Raw genomic sequence first — 20,778 nt, 5'->3', positions numbered from 1 at the left:
TGATTACCAATGACCATTTGGCTCAATGCATATTTTACCTTGAGGAGCTATCTCATAGAAATTGTATGAGATGCATAATGGGTCTGAACAACCTAAGAAAGTTAACAAGATTTCAATTGAAAATAAAATTATAATTTTTAATTTTTAACTAAATTAAAAATCCATGGGACTTAGAAATTTCAAAAAAATAGCTTGCCTTCAGCAAATCCAATTTGGAGTATGTTCTAAAACTGGATTTTGACATGTGGTGGTTAGTCACAAACATTTGTTTGTCCTCCCCATCCTAGTATATTTTCCTCACCCAATCTATTTGAGTGCCAAAATTTTTCATAACCAAGATAAAGGTGTGTATGGTGCATGGGTCCAAAAAATATGGTCAAACTAGTTGTCAACCGAAGCACTCGTACCTTGCAATTTTTGGCATTATCTATGACCACCTGTACCAAATTATCACTGCCCCACCATCTTGATGGCCTCGATGAGAATTCTAGAAATTAATTTGGAATCCTTCACTTGCCCCTCACAATAAACATCCTTCAAAAAAATTGCCCCTTTCAGGGACACTGCAATCACATTAATCAGTTGTTGGTTTATTTTGTCCTTCCAACCATTTGATGCAATATTTAGACCTAAAGTTTTCCAATATTTTTTGATTGGTTGAGGGTCTTTCTCTATATGTGTCTTATCTTGTTGCAATAGAGTCATACACACCTTTTCATACCCTAGTCTTATGTAATCAACTAGTGATTCTTTGATTTCAACCACCATTTCCTTCCAATATGGTGATCTCACCAAGTTGAAAGGAAGCCTATTAGCATAGAGACAACATGCAATAGCTTCATCAACACAGTCTCTTGCCAATATTTTAAATATGATGTGCAATGGGCCTCTTTTGCGGGTTGAAATTCTCACTTCTTCCCCATCCTCTACTAGCACAAGTACTTGCAGGAATGGGTGTTCAGAGGATACAATTAGTTTAGTGGGTGCATGCATCTTGCTATTTAAGGATGGACCTTGATACTAGATTTTTTTGTATCTATCGACCAATGCATCAGAAACTTTTTGTTCTCTTACAAATGAAACTATTTTTACACTAGTCATCCTAGTACCATTTTTTCCTTTGCACATTCCAAATCCTTTGCCAATAGGGCCCATAAAATGAAGCTTCACCTAGGACTATGAGAAATTGAAAGGTTTTCCTTTTTATTTTGATAATAATTGCACTTCCAATAGTATGAGCCACCTCCTACAACCTGTGATATTTGCATTGTATGTCTCCACAAAGGAGAACCTATATCAATTTTGAAATTATCACTCCTTTTCCCTCCTTGGCCCCTCACTGAACTTTGACTAGCACTACCATTTTCATCCTTTCTTGCCTAGTTCTTTGCAACCTATTCTAAAAGAAAATAACTAAATTTTGACTAGGTTCTAAAAACTATGAAAAATCATGCATACAAGTCGAAAGAAATGAATAAAAACTATTAAAATACCCAAACTTACCTCTTTATATCTTTTAAACAGTTTTTAAAAAAAAAATCATGAACATTTTCATCAAGAACTTGAAAAAATCATCAAAAACTCAAAAAAAATCATCAAAATAATCAAGAATTGGATTGATCACTTACCTTGAATGCTTTAAAATCCTTTGAGAAAGCTATCTCTCACCCTTCAATCGATCCTCTTAGGAAATGTTGAATTTGGCTTCAGAATGGCAATGCAAACTAGAGACCAAATGAGAAGTGGTTGTAGGTGCAAAAAAAAGTTCCAAAATGAGTTGTGAATGCTTCAACATTCACCTTTAGGGAAATTTTAGGGTTTCATGGTGAAAAAGACCTTACAAAAAGAAATTACCACCATGCATATTAAGCAGCTTAAGTGTTTTTTTGGATTTGTTAATTGTTTATGCTAGTTGTGCCCACAAATGCCTCTAGAAGCCCTGTGGAGGCTTCTCAAAAGCTAGCCATAGGCTTCTAGATGCATTTGGAAGCTATTGGTTGGCTTCCAGGAAGCTTCCCTAAGGCTTCCGGATGCATTTGACATCTATCCAAATCAAAATCTGCATATGGAGCCCCTACAGAAGAATTAGTAAATTAGAAAAAAAAAAATGAATTCTTTGACTAAATTTTGTTTGTGTTGTTTACTAGAGTAATTGCCTTGTTTTTAGTCAAATTGCTACAATATATTTGGTAGAAATTTAATTATTGTTTCTTTTTTGAAATCTCAATATGAATCTTGTTGAACTTGGGAATGTTTACACCTTTTAATCATTTCATGAAAAAGGGTATGAACATCTTCCAAATGATAGAAATATACATCAAAAAATGTACTTGCATGATATACATCAAAAAAATGTACTTGCATATATGACTTTATAGACTATTTCTCAATCAATGTTTAGTTATATGTTTTGCCTACCTATTTTTGTTTTTTGGCATATATTTTTTGTTCAAAATTGTTGCTTCTAGTGTAACTAGTTTGCAACTACAAACTAGGACAATAATACCTTTTTAATAAAAATGATACCTAAAAAAATGTTTTCCCAATGCCATTTTTATCTCAAAAATATATAAATGAAACATGAATATAGTAGGTTAGACCTATGATTCCCTGCAATCTAGAAGAATTGTGCCAAAGGATGTCAAGAACAAGTAAATGTAGTAGTCTCAAGGACTTGCTACAAGGTCAAGGAAAGTTTGTTGAGAAGTGAAGCATAAGCCTTGTTGCCATGCACATTGTTTAGTTGTTCAATTTTTTACCATGTGCATCTACATTTTCAAATAGTCAATCTTCATTAATTAAAATTATTTTGTCAAATTGTTGATATGATATTGTTTAGTAGTGAAGAAACTGTAATGGAACAATCATTATTTTATCAATGATGTCAACATGCTACCTACTAGTGAGACAATTTCTTTTTGGTCTAAAAGCTCTCATTTAGTCGATTGATGAAGAGGATTTGAAAAGAGGAGATAACAATAGTACCTAGAGAAAGGTTGAGTTATTTGGTATGTAAGAGAAGCACTAAGACCACATAAGACATTGATACTATAGTGTATTATTTATCTACTTAAAGTATGAAATGAACAATTACTCAAGTTAAGGATGGAAGGAGATTAAGTAAGAAAAAGTATCTACCAAACCTTGCCAAGTAGTAAGTGTAAGCCAAGCAGAAATCAGTAGAAGCCAAGTGAAAAAAAAAGAGATGTCAAACAAAGATGAAAATTAGTGCAAGCCAAATGATTGTTAATATATGCTGAGTAAAGTTTAGTTGGTTCTGAACATCAGTAAACTTTAGTGTTTGATGAGTGAACTAGTGTTGGCCAAGTGACATAATAGTATAGATGTCGAGTGATAGAAAATAGTGTTAAATTAGAGATTTAACAAATCTAAGCTGGCTATTTTTTTTTTCTTCAATTATGTGAAGTGTGTGAAAAATAACTATTATGAGTTAGAGGCACAAAATTCAAAGTATACCATTTTGTGGTGAATACAAGGAAGATTCTAGAGGAACCAAATAAAAAAGTGAGTAGATTCATTGAATCCTACCTAATCCTACCTAACCCTAAAATGGATGATTGTGATTAAGTGGCAAAATATCTAAATTCTCTATTTATAGAGATAGTTGGTCAGAAGCAAAGGTTATCATGTGTGAGAACCTAAGGAAGACAAGGAGTCCAGGGTATTGCATCATTCAGTGGCCAAATGGAGGTGACTATAGTTGGCATGCAAAGCAAGAAGGCTTAAGAGTATGAATTTTTGAAGGGTGAACAAGCTATCAGAGATGAAGAATATGAATGCCAAGGAAAATGGAGGACTGAAACAAAGATCTCTAATCTACAAGTGAATTGTGAATTTTTATCAGATCAAGCTTTATTGTTACTTTCTAGTCTTTGTATTAGTCTAGGGTAAATCCTTTGGATTAAGGTTGACCTAACATTCATTTGTAAATCCTTTAACTAGATGGCATTCTAATGGAATGGTCTAGAGTCCTCTAACAAGGCTCACTCCTAAAGGGGTTATTGAAATCCTTTAACTGAGTCACATTTAATAGTGTGTATTGTAACCTTTAACAGGGTTGGTCTTTCACAAGGTATCAGTTCAGAAGAGTGAGAATTGGTAGCATCTTACTAGTGGTTTTTCCTAAAGTGGATTTCCACATAAAATCATCGTGCCAAATTGTGTGAATGTTCTTATGTTGTTTCAGGCTTACATTTCTGCAAAGTTATTTTGACCTAGGATAGTAGCCTACAAAGTTTAAGTATTGTATGATCTAATGGATTTATGCATATTAAATTTTTATTGATATGGGTCTATAAGCATTGAAATGTTTTATTTTTATATCCAGACCTTAGATAATTGATTCACCCCCCTTCTCAGTTATTCTAAAGAACTCCAAAAGTTTATCTGTCATTTTTCATGCTACAAGAATAATCAATGCATGTAATACACACATTTTTTTTCTTTTAGATGCTAAGATCCATTTCAAAGATGTCGACCTCTATAAAATACTACCTATGTTATTGGTTGAAACATTCTCTACAAAAGGTAATTGATCTATTATGAGAAGTTGAATGAAAAATTTCTATTTCCTTTTATGTGTTTGTGTTTATGTTAAAAGATTGTCGTCATAGTTTTTTGTTTATTCTCTACATTTTCAAAATTTATTATTGTTGTTGTAGTAGGTCAATTAGATTTACAGAGTTGAAGAAAGGTTGTGTGCGTATAGTTGAATAAGTTATATAGCTTATTGGAGTACACCATGAGCCACACATCCAATAGAAGATTGATTTCTAGCTGCTTCTGAAGATATAAGTATTGTTACTTAAAGAACAAACCATATCACAATGTGTTGTAGCAGCTGGTAGGAAAACACCTCAAATAAATATGGTTCATGGGTTGTAATGGTTCTAAGATTTAGAACAGGGTATGAACACCCATTAAAGCATAAAGAATAGAGGAATGCCATGAAATGTTGTAGTGGTAATTTCCCTAAGCAGACATGTATACAAAACATAGAGATACAGTAAGATGTACACAAAAATATTTGACATTTGTCAGCATACAATCTAAATAGGAATTTGAAATAGGAGGAGAATTGGGTGCACATAAAGAGTTATTTGGGTTTGGAAGACCCATAATAGACTAGTAGATTGTCAAGCTGCAAAAAATGTTTTCTTCCCAAAAGAAAGTCAAGCCACAATCCTGTTATCGATTACAAGTGATTACATATCTGTGTCTTCTGTATACAAAATTCAAATTCTGAACTCTAGGTTATATTATTGAAATATATAATGTTTTAAAATTAAAATGCTATGTGAGGAGGAAAACATCAGGTGTATTATGAGATGCAGAGTTTTGGTTTTTTTTTTGTCTATTTTGTAGGTTTGATATCAGTAATGTAAAATTAGAGCATTTTGCTGAGGCAAAACTAGTTGAATAAATGGTAGGATTCTATGTGAATCCTAAAGAACACATTTCCTTGAATTCTTCGGATGTGGGTATCCTCAATTCAAATTGTACAATTCGCCAATTTTTAAAAAATTGAAAATATCATAAATTTTTCTAAAAACTTCAGCGTTTTGATCTTCATGATCTGTATAGTTTGTAGTCCAAAACAACAATCACTATGTTTTCATGAATCTGAAAAAAAAAATTACTTTTTTTTGTCTTTAGTGCATTTTGGATGGAGATTAGCCTACTATAGTTCAGTTCACTGCCTTGTCATGCATCCACATTTTGCGTACATGTCTACTCAACTATTTCCAACTATAATAGGTAACAAAAACCCTTATTCTTTTGTACTTGACTGATGTCCATATCCTATTCCAATGCATCCATTTTGGCATAAAAATAGAGAATTTTGTAAAAAGTTACTAAAAAAAACTTTGTCAATAGATCCATTTTGTGCTAGTCCCCCTACCCAAACTTAAGTCTCAAATGATTAAATTGGTATTCATCTTCATCCCAAATTGTTCAACTCAATCAGCCTTTACAGTGTGTACTACACATTGGTTGTATAAACTTTGTGGGTAAAAACTTTAATGGTAGAAGATATTGTTAGATTCTTCTCTAAGATCTTGATTAGTTGAACTCAAATTGGTGTAAACAAACTCTCATTTTCTTCCACACTATTTTTTAGAAACCATGGACATTTAGTGATCTAGTAACTATTTTAGTATACACATATATTTTAGTTGATAGGCTTATTTGTATGAGACTTACCACTAGGTTAATATGACAATCCAATAGTGTTAGATGCTATAAAAATAGGAAAGAGATAAAATTCTCAATTTTTTAGTGAATGTCTTATGTCGTAAAAAGTTGAAACCATGGTGCAAACTTTAAAAAAATTGGATGTCACAGGTAAAACACAAAGGTGAATGCATTGTATTTAATTTAGTCACTCCAAAATTCTATGGTGAATGCACAACAATGCCTTTTGTTAGATCATCATTGCTTGCGCACATACCACTTGGCTTTGATGCCCTTCTTTCCCAATGTTTGATTTTTTTCTTATATAATTTAGATAAAATTGTATATTTGATGTAGGAATTTTTAAACAAATGTATGGTAGGACATTGAGTGACACTTTGGTTGTAGGAATACAGAGGTATGTCCTAAAAAATATCCACTAAAGTGTATGCTTAGATGAGTAAGGTCGCCCTCCTAAGTTCTATTTTTATATTTATTTTTTCAACCTACATTGTAGTAGTTGGAGCTGCCATTTTGGTAATTAGTTGCGCAGTTAGCCCTAATTTTGATGAGGGAAAATGATATGCTCACTGAAATATTGAGATGATCATAGTTCAATATGCTTGAGTGCTACAATATAACCCTTTTTCTTTACAATTCAGTTTTTTTTGGTTTCTCATTTTAAAAGTACCATTGATGGAAAAAAAAAATTTAAAATGAAAATATCATGAATTTTTCTAAATTTTTAGCATTTGATCTTCATGATCTGCATAGTATGTAGTCCAAAAAAAAAAAACAAAATTGAAAAAAATCTCTGTGTTTTAATACGTTTTGTTTTGAGATTAGGCAATGCCATTATCATGCATGTGTTTTGCAGTGAAAATTATTTTTCAGTGTCAAGGAGGAGATTTAGAAACCTTCTACTAGAAGAGCTTAATTAATTGTGTGCAAACTACAAAATCATCAATCTAGATTAAGATTAACATGAATACATCTTGTTGATCTTGATTGACAATCATGTATTAAAATAATTGAATGAGGCAAGTAACTTAAATTTACAATATAACTATTGTATATGGTTGCTTGTAATATGTGAAATTTACAATGAAATGGAAGTTCAAAATATCTTTTAAAAAAAATAAAAATTAATACTTAAATTCTTTTAATCCAATACTCTTTTTTTTTTTTTTTTGAGGAAATGCAATTTTTTCCTCTAGATTTCATAATTTCATATTTACTTTGCATTAAAAACTAGTCATAAAATAACTATGATGATCATATATTCAAGTTGGTATGGAATGGTTTTGGGATGCCAATGAAGGTTAGATTTCATGGAGGACTTATACCAAAATGTTGGTTAGGTGATAGATTAGTTGAAGATTTTATGTAGATTTACCTCATTACTAGTGAATTTTGTGTTTGAAAAATAAAAAATAAATCTAAAAGGTTTCCCTTGAATCTTCATTTCACTCATGCCAAAATACCAAGAGAAATCATAGATTATTTGTTGTCGATAGCCCAAGTTTTTTGCTTGTATGATTGAAATAGATATAGGAATTGAGAAAATAATGTGTGCATGTGTGTGTGTGTGTGTGTGTGTGTGTGTGTGTGTGTGTGTGTGTGCATGCATGCATGTGTGTGTGTGTGCGTGCATGCATGTGTGTGTGAGAGAGAGTTATAAAAAGTATAGAGGTAGATAGGAAGAATGTGTGAATTAGAGAGAGACATTAATATAAAAGCATAGATATATAAATATAGAGTAAGATGGAGAGGAGCAGATAAACATGTTGAGATAGAGAAAATTTTAAATTATTGATTTTAAATATCTAGGTTGTCCATTTCATATAGTTATATGGATAAATAATTATAATGAGAGATAATGAGAGAGTGGGGTTTGAGGGCAGAGTGGGAAAGATTAATAATATAAAGAAAAAAGATGGGTAGAGAGGGGAAAAGATTGATAATGATAAAAATAGATAGGAAAACATAGGTGGTCACAGTATATAGATAGGTGGATTAGATCCAATATCAGGGTAGAAGCAAGAAGTTGAGTCTAAATTCCATGAAAGTCCATTGAGATTGTGGTCTTTTAGAAACGATATTGTGGTCTTTTAGAAACGAGTACCCATTTTTTAAAAATGGGTGCCCATTTTAGGCTTGAGTACCTGATCCAAAATTTAAAAAATGGGCACCCATTATTTTAAAAAATCGGGTACCCATTTTTGAAAGAAAAAATTTATATTTTTAGAAACAAATACCCATTTTTGAAAAAAAAAATTAAAATGGGTATCTATTTCTAAAAATTCATTTTATTTTTTTTTGGGGGGGAGGGGGGAGATTTTAAATGTATATTTTACTTTTCCAAAATGGGTACCCATTTTTTGAATTTCAAATAATGGGTGCCCATTTCTTACAACATTGTTACAAGCTAGAGTTGTCATTGCACCAAAAGATCAACCTATTAATGCCTTATACAACCACTAGACTTATAGAACACAGGAGGTGGTTAAGATATGTCATGAATTCCGAAGGGGAACGTTGGCTGCTAGTCCAACAATCCTCCCCTTAGTATTACCCAAGGAGATTTGAACCTGTGACCAAGCTCTAATACCACTTGTTATAAGCTAGAGTTGTTGTTACACCAAAAGATCGACCTGTCAATGCCCGATACAACCATTATACATATAGAACACAAGAGATGGTTAAGACATGTCACGAATCCTGAAGGGGAACATTGGCAGTTAGTCCAACAAACATGGGGTAGGATTTTTTTCTCCTACCTTAGATTTTTGGTTCAAGATAGGCTTGGTGAGACCAAGCATATGCCTTGACCTCTCAAGATTTGGCTAAGGCATTGAACTAACAAATTCACACCTTGCTATAATTTTTAGAGGGTCTTTCTGATCAATTTTTTTACGAAATAAAAACCCATTAGAGCTCTCATTGTCCTAATTTTAGAAATATAAATTTTATAGTGCTATGATTTTATTTACTATTTTTCATTATTTTTTAATCAAAGGTGGTACCTAAATGTAAAATAGCAAAGTCCACTAAAATTTTAATTTTTTTATTTTATAATTTTTCTTAAATTAATTTATATTTTATCAATCTACATACAATTCTTTGGAGGTTAAAAAAAGAATTTTTGAAAAAAGTGAAATTTTGATCAACTTACGATGTTCATACAAGAGAGTTTTTAAAATTTACCTTTATAGCCAATTAATAATTAATAAAAAATAATTCAATAAAAAATTTTAAAAAAATATTATCATCAATCTTTGGTGTATTACATAACTCTCTTATAAAGGATTTATGAAAATTCATTTATTTGTGTCAAATTATGGTGTCTGTACACGAGTGTGGTATGGTCCTACAACAAACATTTTGAAACAATGGTTTTTAAAGATCCATACGAAAAGAAAAATCTATCATATAGATACACAAATAAATTACATATTCAAAAAGTAGATTTTGAACAGTAGAATTTTTATTTCTAAAGTTTTCTTATATTCAATCTCTTAATGCCCCAAACTTTAACATTAATTGACAAGAAATTTCAAAAATGGGAAAAACACTTCCCCTTTTTGCCCAAAACTGAGACCCAACTTCTTGCACTTACCCATCAAAGTGGATGATAGTTATGAAGGGAGAGACACAAAGGAGATAATGTATAGATAGATGGATCATATTGAATATAAAAGTGAAGGATAATTGTGAAGGGAGAGAAATATGCAAGGCAAGTTGCAGGGAGAGAAATAAGAATAGAATAAAGAGAAAAAATGGTAACGATATATAAAGTGATAGATGGATAGTGGATGGAGATACACACACACACACACATAAATGTATATGTGTACACACACACACACACACACACAATAGAAATAAGAGTGAAGAAATGAGTGTCTATGTTTGTGAATAAAAGAGACATAAAGATTCAAGAATATCATCAAAAGTATAGAAGACTATTGGCTTAACCCTTGTGCCCTTTAAAGGTGCAAGTGCTAGCAAATAATACTAAGTTTAGGTCTAAAGAATACATTTTCTAGTAAACTAATTCTTTTGGAAAATGTCACTTATACCATAATCTAGCCTTAACATAGTTGTATTGTTATTTTGACAACTTCTCAAGATATCTAATACACATATATTAAATAATACTAAGTTCAAGTCTAAAGAATACATTTTCTAGTAATCTAATTCTTTTGGAAAATGTCACTTACAACATAATCTAGTCTTAACACAGCTATAATGTTATTTTGACAACTTCTTAAGATATTTGATACACATATATTAAATCATACCAAGTTCAAGTCTAAATAATACATTTTCTAACTTAATCTAATTCTTTTGGAAAATGTTAGTGATACCATAATCTAGCCTTAATATAGTTGTAATGCTATTTTGACAATTTCTCAAGATATATGATAACTAAGATACTTAGAAGATGAGCGAGCACAAATATACACAAAAGATCTATTATATATCCATAAAACTCAAGAATAACACAATACTTTTACACGTACTAAGAATAACACATAGGACAAATTCATCCAATGTTGCATTATGGATTTTAACACAACCACTATTGAGCGATAACAAAACACATTTGTGTCTTTATGATGGTATACATTTGAAAATAATTGACACTTAAAGCCATTATTACCTTACGACATAGAAGACCTAAAACATGTCACAATCTTATACCAAAAAGTAATTAGATCCACCTAGTGTTGGGCCTAATTGGACATATCGTGCAATGATATCATCGAATGTTGCAAAATTATACTTTTGTGGATGCTCTTCATTTATGAGCTCTTTAGGAGCCTTAATTTCTGCCCTCCCTTGAAAGGTATAAAAGAAAGCCATGGACAACCGATCCTCCTTTTGTTTCAACCCTCCATACACCACACGATGTTCCGCACTACGGTATATACAATTACTCCACATCTATCATAGAAGAAATTGAACTTCAATTTATAAGTTAGACTAAAAAGACAAATTAATGAGGATGATATATGTTTTGCAAATAAAGTTTACCATAATAAAAACCTTTATACTTCCCCATATTTGAAAACAAAAATGTTCTTTGAAAAAAAACTCATACAAGGCACTTCATTACAAGAAAAATGAAATTTTTAATAAGAGTAGAAATTTCTCTACAAATACAACAAAATGAGTCATTTTATGCTAATTTAAGGCAATATATTGCACATGAAAAATGAAGTTTTAAGCATGATTAATTTTTTTCCTAGAAGCATAAAGTATGGAATGACTTGATATAAACAAGATTTAAAAAAATGTTATTTGAAAGAGGCTATATAATGCAACCCATTACTTGAAATTAACGTTTAATATAATTAGAATTTTGTCTAGAGACATAAAGCAAGAAGTAACTTACTCATAACAACCTATGAAAGCTACACATGATTAGAAACAAATAATAAACATTTGAACTAAAACAGATTTTTGCTCACTTTTACCTGTAAACAATCACCAAGGTTAACAACAAATGATCCCTTCAAAGGTTTAACATCAATCCAACTTTCTTCTTTTGTTCGGATTTGAAGGCCACCAACTTCATCCTGCCACAAAATTGTAAGAAAGCCAAGATCTGTATGACCTATAGTGGTCTTGTGAGAGCTTTGAGGCTCTTCTTCACTCTTCTTACCAAGATAGAAGTTCATACGAAGATATCCTTCTATAAAACTTGTAAAAAGGTCTGAGTTATGGTGTTTGTACATATCCAACCCCAAGCTAAGCATGATGAGTTGTGTGATCCTCTGAGCAAGTCTCAACATATTAGAATTATATGCATGAGTTATCTCTCTGCATAGTATACCAACAATTATCAATAAGGGTTCAAGAAATAATAAAAATAACAATGGTAAAAAGAATGATAAAATGAATTGTAATAATAAGCTTATTTCATTGTAATAACAAGTTCATTTTGCAACTTCTTGAATTCTCTAGCCCAGGAACACCTGAGCAAACTGGTGATCTGTACCACCCAACAAAAGAAAAATTATTTTCTGTTTCATTTTTGGTTTGTCTTTGTTTGTTTAGCATCTCTTGGATCAACTTGCAGAAGCTCAACTAACACTATAGGGGTCAAAGGGAGAGTCTAGAATACAGATTTGTCTCCTTCAGACAAATTAAATTGACAGGTAAAAAGACCAAATTCCAAAATCATTGTCAGCTTACTTCCAACATGTACAAATATACATTGAATCATAAAGGAGAAGCAGTAAGAATACAATGTAGTAGCTTGTAGAAATGAAAGGCTTTAGAAACCTTAAGTCAAATGGAAGTGATAGGTGTTCTGCATGTTAATCAATTAGGTAAGACCCAAGAAAAATGCTGCAGAAATTAGAAGGGCAGTTATAGAAAGAAAAAGTTAAAAAAGACAAAAGCCAATGCTGATGGCAAGAAAAGAAGAAGAAAAGGGATCGATAGGGCAGCTACACAAAAAGCCAGCAGAGTATGAGGCAAGGAGAGGAATCAATCAAGGAAGAGATTATTTTATAAAGGAATTGTCTTTTCAGCTTTCCCCACAAGGCATGTAGAACAGAATGAAGGGGTATGACAATATAAAAGAGGAAGAGGAAGCAGTGCCGGTATCAAATCGGACAGTTTAAACATCACATAATAAGTTTCATTTCTAGCCTAAAAGTATTAAATAGTCAAAATTGACTTATTTTTTACAATCTTAATTTCTTTCTTAGTGTGTGATGTTTAAGGGTGGCCATAGGAAACATTAGATTAGAGGTGACCCAACAAGGACTGGGACTGTGTGGGGAAGATAGTTATGGCTGTCTAGTGAGAAGTGAGGCTGCGTGGCGAGAGAGACAGCCAGGTTAGTGTGTGAAGACCTGCCTTGAAGAACTGAAGCAAAGTTTCTATGTTGGGATTGCACAAAAGTCAGTCTGGCCAGCATTAAAAGAAGTTACAGAGGATTGTGTGGACATGAGAAAGAAAGCAATCTCAACTGGCTGGTTGGCATTGGAAGACTAGAGGAAAATTTAGAGATAGGAATTTTAGTTTGGACTAAAATTTTATTTCATATTTTCTTAAATTGTGAGTTCTTGTAGCTGCAATTTATTCTGATAAGGAACTGTTGATGTGTGTTGAAAAGAAGAGGGAATGCAGTTGAGAATAATCAGAGAGGCCTTTGCTTGACCATTACTATTTGAATCTAGTGTTTCATTGCAACATTCTTTGCACAATTCTGAAAACATACTCTGATAATAACCAGCTATTTCGTTGCAATGTTCTTTGTGCTCAAAGTAGCAGTATTGAAAGGTGGTGAACGAAAATGCACATACCTGAAATGGGGGTTTCCATGAGGCCATAGCTTGGTGGAAACCTGATCAATTGAATTGGGAAGAACACTGTCGCCAGGGAAATGCATGCTCTCAGGCATTGAATCTTTTCCATCTGGTCCTAAAGTGGGTGGGTAATAACCAGTAACAGGTATGGAATACATTGCACTTCTTTTCACCTCCTCTGGCAAAGAAAACATATCTCTGGAAGCACACTCCATTTTCTCAATAAGATCTTTGTCCACTCCATGATTTACTACATGGAAGAAACCAAATTCCTCACAAGCCTCTCTCAGCTTTTTCAACTCATTACTTCCTTCCAGATCAGAGATATTTTCTTTATCTGCAAAGAGAGAAAGATCAATGACTGGAAGATCAGAAGCCATGATCACTGTTTTCTGATCTGAATACTACAATTTTCACAAGGAATGATGAATTTGCATGTTCAGCAGCAGGATAGATGTGTTGTTATATAGCAAAAACAATAATTCATGTCTGCCTGTCTTCTCAATTATTTAATGTTCTTCTACTCTTTACTTAATTGTCAACTTGTATATTGTTTATTTATTTCATATTAGTGTTGACAACTGAGCCAATTTTTTCAGTGGGGGTGGTATAAGTGATTATTTTTCTGCTTGTAGTTTTAATAATGTTTTGTTTTTATTAAGACAATTTGTGAGATATATTATTTTGATATTAAATGGGCTCTAATATTGACTTTTGAGAGAATCGAATCTTATGGGTAAGTGACCTGCTAATGACTAAGTCAAAACGAATAAGTGAACATTGGGAGGTTGTTGCTAAACAATGCAATGATTGAATGAAATTTTACATCGGATTCACGTGGTGTTAGAATAAAAGAAATTAGTGAGATGTATTAATAGTAATAATTTAAATGTGCTTTGATGAGAAATTTAGATTGATGAAATATGCTTTAATATTGTAAATTTTAAATATTTTTAGTTCTTACCTACAGCAGCAGGAATACTTATGCATCGGGTTCAGATGCAACTAATTTGCTTAAAGATTTGATGAATCAACCAGCGAATCAGAGAATTTTATTAAATTTAATTAAACATAAATATTTTAATGCTCATGGGGCCTTGACCTTGTCTATACTACCACATTTTCATACATAATATGGGGCTTAAATTTCTATAAAAAAAGTTTTTTTGGGCCAATGTATTTTGGGACATTATTTTTCTGCAGTCAGTGTATTCCTCTGTCAAAGATTCTCTGTGCCCTGTCACTGCTTCCATGTTTTGCAGAAATTGCATAGTGCAAAGAGAGTATTGACACCTTTACCTTAAGTTTGCTTCCTATGTATTGATTATAATATTTAATTAGCCATCCCACATTAAAATTGTTTGAGAACAAAAAACATACTGCCCTTCCAGTAAGACCAACAAAATTCAGAGTTGTCTTACCAATTGTTTATCCTTTTCATGATTCAAGTAGTAGCTGTCATGTAATGGTGTTTGGTGAAATTACAACTAAGTCCGATGATCCAGCTTCCACTTGAATCCATCATGGAGGTTTGTACTTGGAGAAGACATTTTGAATAAAACTAAGGAATATGCCTCTGGTTGGTATATATCAATTAAATATACAAAAAGGTTTGGGTGTGGTACAAGGAAGTTATTTTTCATTTCTACATCTAGGTCTATTGTCGGGTACTTGTTTCAGCATCAACATTCTGGAATGTTTAAAGGGTCAAGTTAGACTTAATGTACAGGGAGACTTTATATGGATGTTTTATAAAGTTTTATTAGTGTTCCAATATATGGTTAGAGTTTGAATATCTAGAAGATATAAGAGGAGCTTTTAATTTGAGGATCGCATTTTGTACATTTTGTATATAAGGAGTGATGAATGAGAGTTTTCTTTTTCATATTTTCCCTTCAGGAACTCTTTTAAACCCATTTATTTATTAATATATATAGTGGTATTCCACTTTTGCCAAAAAAAAAAAATGATCACAAATAAATTAACAATAAATATTTTAATAAAAATGTGTAAAGTTTACATGCACAGCTTTCTATATAGACACATTTATAACCTTCATGTGGTAAACCATAAAATCATGAGGTGTTGCGTAAAATAATAATAATAATAAACAATCAAACTTCTCAATAATAATAAAATGTCATTATTTTAGTTAGATTTTAATAATATTTTTTCAAATATTAATGAATTTCTTTTGTGTTCAGCCCAAGCACTTGGGTTGTTGTATTTGCCTCCATATTTAAGCAAGTTTACAAACTTTAGCTTTGTGGAAGTTTTGTTATCTACCTCTACAATTAAGCAATTTCACAAGCTTTAGCTATGTGGAAATTTTATTGATGTCGAAGCTATACCTTTGCATATCTCATTCTTTGCAAAGAAAAAAAACAATTGTGTTCTCAAACAAAAGGTCTGAGAGAATTTTGCAACATTAATATAGTGAAATAAATATCATTAGTGGAGTATGTGTTAGTGTAGGTTTTTTTCCTTATGTTAGGGGGTATTTATTTTCCTACACATTATTTAAGCTTGTTTAGGTTTATTTTATGTGGTTACTATGAGGACACATGGTGAAATACATAAGCCACATGTGTAACTCTTTCCCACACATGGGTAGTTGAGTTACACATCCTCTTTTGGCTTTTTGTGCAACATCTCATAACCACTTTTTTGACCTTACCTAGGTAGGTCATGGGGTAGTTAGATTTCTCACATGTTTTGATATTTTACCGAGTAGGTACAACCTCCCACCTTTTATGGGATATGAGAGTTAATGCACCTCTTGGATGTATATGCCCCTTTTTTCTATATAAACAACCCTCTCCTCTCACCTTCATCAGTTGAGTGATAGCTCGGTGAGAGTATTGAGAGTCTTCTCAAAATTCTCTTTCTTTGTCTCTATTTTTCTCTCATTTCAAATATCTCTTCATTCTTCTATTTTGATCTTCGATCATCTGTTGAGTGGAGGTGCATATGATCTACAACCGACATCAGATCTTGGCTTGGTTCTCGCTTCTTGCAGAATCTAACATGTTATCAGAGCAAGGTTGTTTGGTATAGCTCATTGTTTTTCTGATTTATTTTAGAAATTTGAGATTATTAGATAGCTAATATTTTTTTTTAAAAACCAAGTATGCTCATCTTCTGCATCCTTGAATGAACTGGAGAATCAGAACAATTTAAAGGAAAATAGTCATCTGGTTAATCTAGTTTACATATATGTGTTCCTGTGAGATCTGGGTGATTGCAGCATTGTGGTAATATTGGGGGCATCTTTAAGTACTTCCAGAGTGTCCAGAAGGCTTGAGAAAGTTAAAAGTGACTTTTACTTCACCAAAATCAGAGATTGGAGGAGACGGTAACAAATCAAAATTATTTTTTAAAAAAAATTTACTGGAGCCGTTTTCAAATGTGCTTTGAATTTCCAGCTTTGGCTCATTTTTAGGAAAAAACATTTCTACGTTTTGTTCCCAAGGTCGAAAAACTATTTGGGTATCTGTCACTTTTTTCAATTAGTTGATCAATTTTGTGAAAATCGTGTCTGAATCAGGCATATGCCATTTTTGACGGGCAGATTCAACAACTTTTCTTAAAATTTTAATAACTTTTTCCTTGGGTGTCGATTTTTCGCAAACAAATACTTGACGGAAAGCTGGAAATGAGACCTTTCCATCCATGTAGGTCTTATTAAAAAAGTATGTCATTTTTCATCAGATATTGCAGGTCGAATCTGTTGTATATGTTTATTTTCAATATGCCATAACTTTCATCTCAAATCTTCATTTTTCAAAAAGGAATAGTTGTTGGAAAGGCATTGAAGTTTAATACATAGCTACAAGATTATTTTTTTCAGATTTTCTATCAGATTTAAATTGTACCAAAAATTATAATTTTGGCCATTATCGGCCTAGAAAGCATTGTAAGATGGTAAAAGCCTTGTAAACGCACTAATTATAAAGTGCCAACATTGTAATATCTAGAGGGAGGTGATTTTTTATTAGTGAAAAGGGGGGGTGTCTCGTGTGTCTTCTTTCTTGCACTTTTCTTATTCCTTGCAATCTACTTTTTTGCACTCATGGATGCATCTATAGTTCCTATTTTAACACCATATAACTATTTTGAATGGAAATCAAAGATGATAATCTATCTCAAAAGACGTGGATATCATAGGGTTACAATGGGACTCGAGATAGAACCTCAAGATGCTATAGAAAAGATAAAATGGTTTAATAAATGTGATGAAGCCTTTGGTACTCTGTGTATGTCAGTCTCTCCTAACCTTTTTCACATTGAATTTGCCACTACACCAAATGAAGTATGGACCAAATTGGAAATACTCTTTGGTAAGCAGGATGAGTTAAGAGGTCATCAATTGGAGAATGAACTCATAGGGTTGAGTCCTACCACTTTTGACACCATACAAGACTTCTTCACAAAGTTGAAATACATCAAATTGCAGTTGAAACAATGTGGAATAGAAAAAGAGGACAAACAACTAATCTTAAGCATTCTTTCTAAACTTGGTCCAAATTATTTAGTCTTTGTTTCTACCTTTTATGCTACAAAAAGTTCCCTAGGTTCGAACTATAAAATGCCTTCTCTGGATGAGTTTTCTATAGAACTCACCCAGGAGCAGGATAAACTAGCTCACATGGGTACAATTAAACCCTCAAAGTCACATGCCTTGGTTGCAAATCAAGGCACAAAAGAACAGAAAGGGTCTGCCAAACAGGAAAAGAAACAAAAGAATCAAGGAGAAAAGAAGAAAGATCAGAAGCATGTTGCTCCAAATGCAGATAATCAGACTTCTTCATCAAAAGGTGATCAACCTAAGAAGGAGAAGGTCAAGTGTTCTTATTGTAAAAGACTAGGACATGATGAGCACAAGTGTTTGAAGAAGCAGATTGATCACCTATCACATCTGCTTGAGAAAAACAACATCAAAGTGCTTGACTCTATCAAGCAAAGTTCATTAGAAGGGTCTTCAAAGGACACATAAAAGAATAAGGGGAAAGGAAAGGGCAAGGCCCTAGTTGTAGTTGCTTCACAACATAATACCTGGATAATTGACTTAGGTGCCTCGCACCACATGGCTTCTTCATAGGAAATTTTTGCTTCCTTAGAGCCATGTACTATGCCTGCCATACTAATGGGTGATGACACTCCTATTGAAGTGCATGGGAGAGGGTCTGTTGATGTGGAAAAAGGAACATTTCAAGATGTTCTTTGTGTTCCATCTTTGTCAACTAATCTCTTATATGTTTATCAGATCACTCACACTGGCTCTGGCAAGTGAGTTGAGTTCACACCAAATAATGTGGCAATCAGTGAATTGCATGATGGGTCTACAGTTGCTGTGGGAAAAGTAGATCATCAATCCAGATTGTATCAGTTTTCTCACTTTGTTCCAGACTCTCCTTCAACAGTTTTACTCACTCATTCAGATGAGGTGAGTCATTTGTGGCATCAGCAGTTTGGTCACTTGAATATTTGCAGCAACTCAGTCAACAGGACATGGTTGCAGGGTTGCCTTCAATTCACTTTTCTGATGGAGTATGCCAAGGATGCATTCTTGGTAAGCATCCAGAAGAGAAGTATGACAAAGGCAAAGCATGGAGGGCTACACAGCTTCTAGAGTTGGTACATAGTGACTTGGCAGGCCCATTTCCACATCCATCTTTTAGTAGGGCTAGATATGTTTTGACATTCATTGATGATCTTTCTAAATATACTTGGGTATATTTTCTCAAACATAAGTCTAAGGTCTTTGATTCTTTTTAGGACTTCAAAGATTTTGTAGAGAAACAATCTGGGAAGGCCATCAAAATTTTGCGTACAGATAATGGGGGGGAATATGTCAACCATAGGTTTGAACATTTTTGTGCCTCTGAGGGCATTGATCTTCAGCACACTATTCCCTATAGTCCATAGCATAATGGTGTTGCAGAACGCAAAACTAGGTCCTTGAAAGAGATGGCCAATTGTATGATTCACTCCAGGTCTATGGCACCTCAATACTAGGCAGAGGCCATCAATTGTGCGTGTTACATTCAGAATCATGTTCCTCATAAAGCTATAAAGGGGGTAACTCCCTTTCCAAGCCTGGACTGGTCAGAAACCCACAGTTAAGCACTTTCGAGTGGTTGGTTCTCCTGCATGGGCCCACATTCCAGCAGAGAAACGCAAGGCTATGGATCCACAGAGCAAGCCTTGCATATTTGTTGGGTACCCAGATGGTGTCAAGGGCTAGAGGCTTCTCCACCCTACAACTCATGAACTGTTCATTGAGAGGAGTGTTCGTTTTGAGGAGGAATCTCCAGTTCTTCTCCTATCACTTCTCCATCCACTAGTACATTGGAGACATTGCGGCATGATGATAGTTCTTCAGAGAATCTTAATCTTCCTTATCTACATGAGGAGACTTCTTCCTCCACTTCAAATGATGAAAGTGATGATGAGGATCTATCTTCTTCTCCAAGTCATCATTCGAGGTTGATGATTCTCCTCTAGATTCTTCTACCACAAGGCCTCTTTGGGCTCACCAGACTTTACAGTCAGCAAGTGATTGGGATGGTGATCCTTTAGATGCAAGAAGAATAAGGTCACAATTTTAGCCGGCTCCACACCTCTATGTTTCTTTAGCTTCTGATCCACAAACTTTTTGAGAAGCTTCTGGTGTCCTTGAGTGGGATACAGCAATGAAGGAAGAGATCGATTCCTTAGAAAGGAATCATACCTGGGATTTAGTCCCTCTTCCTAAGGGAAGAAAACTTGTTCGATGCAAATGGATCTATCAAACAAAATTTGTAGCAGATGGGTCAATTGACAAGCATAAGGCTTGCTTGGTCATCAAAGGATTCTCCCAAGTGCCTGGGATTGACTACTCTGAGACTTTTGCACTAGTAGCCAAGATGAATTCCATCCGACTTGTACTTGCTATAGCTGTAGCCCATCATTGGGAAGTTCATCAAATGGATGTGAAGAGTGCTTTTCTTCATGGTGACCTTTAGGAGGAAATCTACATGGAGCAACTACAGGGGTTCATCCAGGATCCTTCATTGTATTGTCATCTTTGAAAGTCTCTTTATGGCCTTAAACAGGCTCCTCAAGCTTGGTATGCCAAGATGGACACCTTCCTTCTCTCAGTTGGGTTCACTAGATGCTATTCTAATCTGAACGTTTACTTTCTATAACAAAATGATACTCTGACATTTTTGGTTCTCTATTTCGATGACTTGTTGATCAGAGGGAGTCACTC

The 20,778-nt window shown here is 33.4% G+C and overlaps 1 protein-coding gene across 1 annotated transcript; it reads right to left on the bottom strand.

Moving 5' to 3' along the window:
- Nucleotides 1-10,655: 10,655 nt before the first annotated feature.
- On the bottom strand, nt 10,656-13,925 carry LOC149562635 (C4-beta,C20-epoxidase-like). The gene is made up of 3 exons (XM_089823903.1): nt 13,521-13,925; nt 11,679-12,024; nt 10,656-11,145 (listed from the first exon to the last, which is right to left on the bottom strand). The coding sequence occupies exons 1-3, from the start codon at nt 13,901-13,903 to the stop codon at nt 10,897-10,899; spliced, it is 978 nt and encodes a 325-aa protein (XP_089680029.1). The 5' UTR covers nt 13,904-13,925; the 3' UTR covers nt 10,656-10,896.
- Nucleotides 13,926-20,778: the final 6,853 nt, after the last annotated feature.

Source organism: Cupressus sempervirens, chromosome 4 (genome assembly GCF_028749045.1).
Source record: "Cupressus sempervirens isolate cs-2001-9-10 chromosome 4, ASM2874904v1, whole genome shotgun sequence".
In the NCBI taxonomy this organism is placed as follows: Eukaryota; Viridiplantae; Streptophyta; class Pinopsida; order Cupressales; family Cupressaceae; genus Cupressus; species Cupressus sempervirens.
This window is presented reverse-complemented; position numbering and strand designations above follow the sequence as displayed.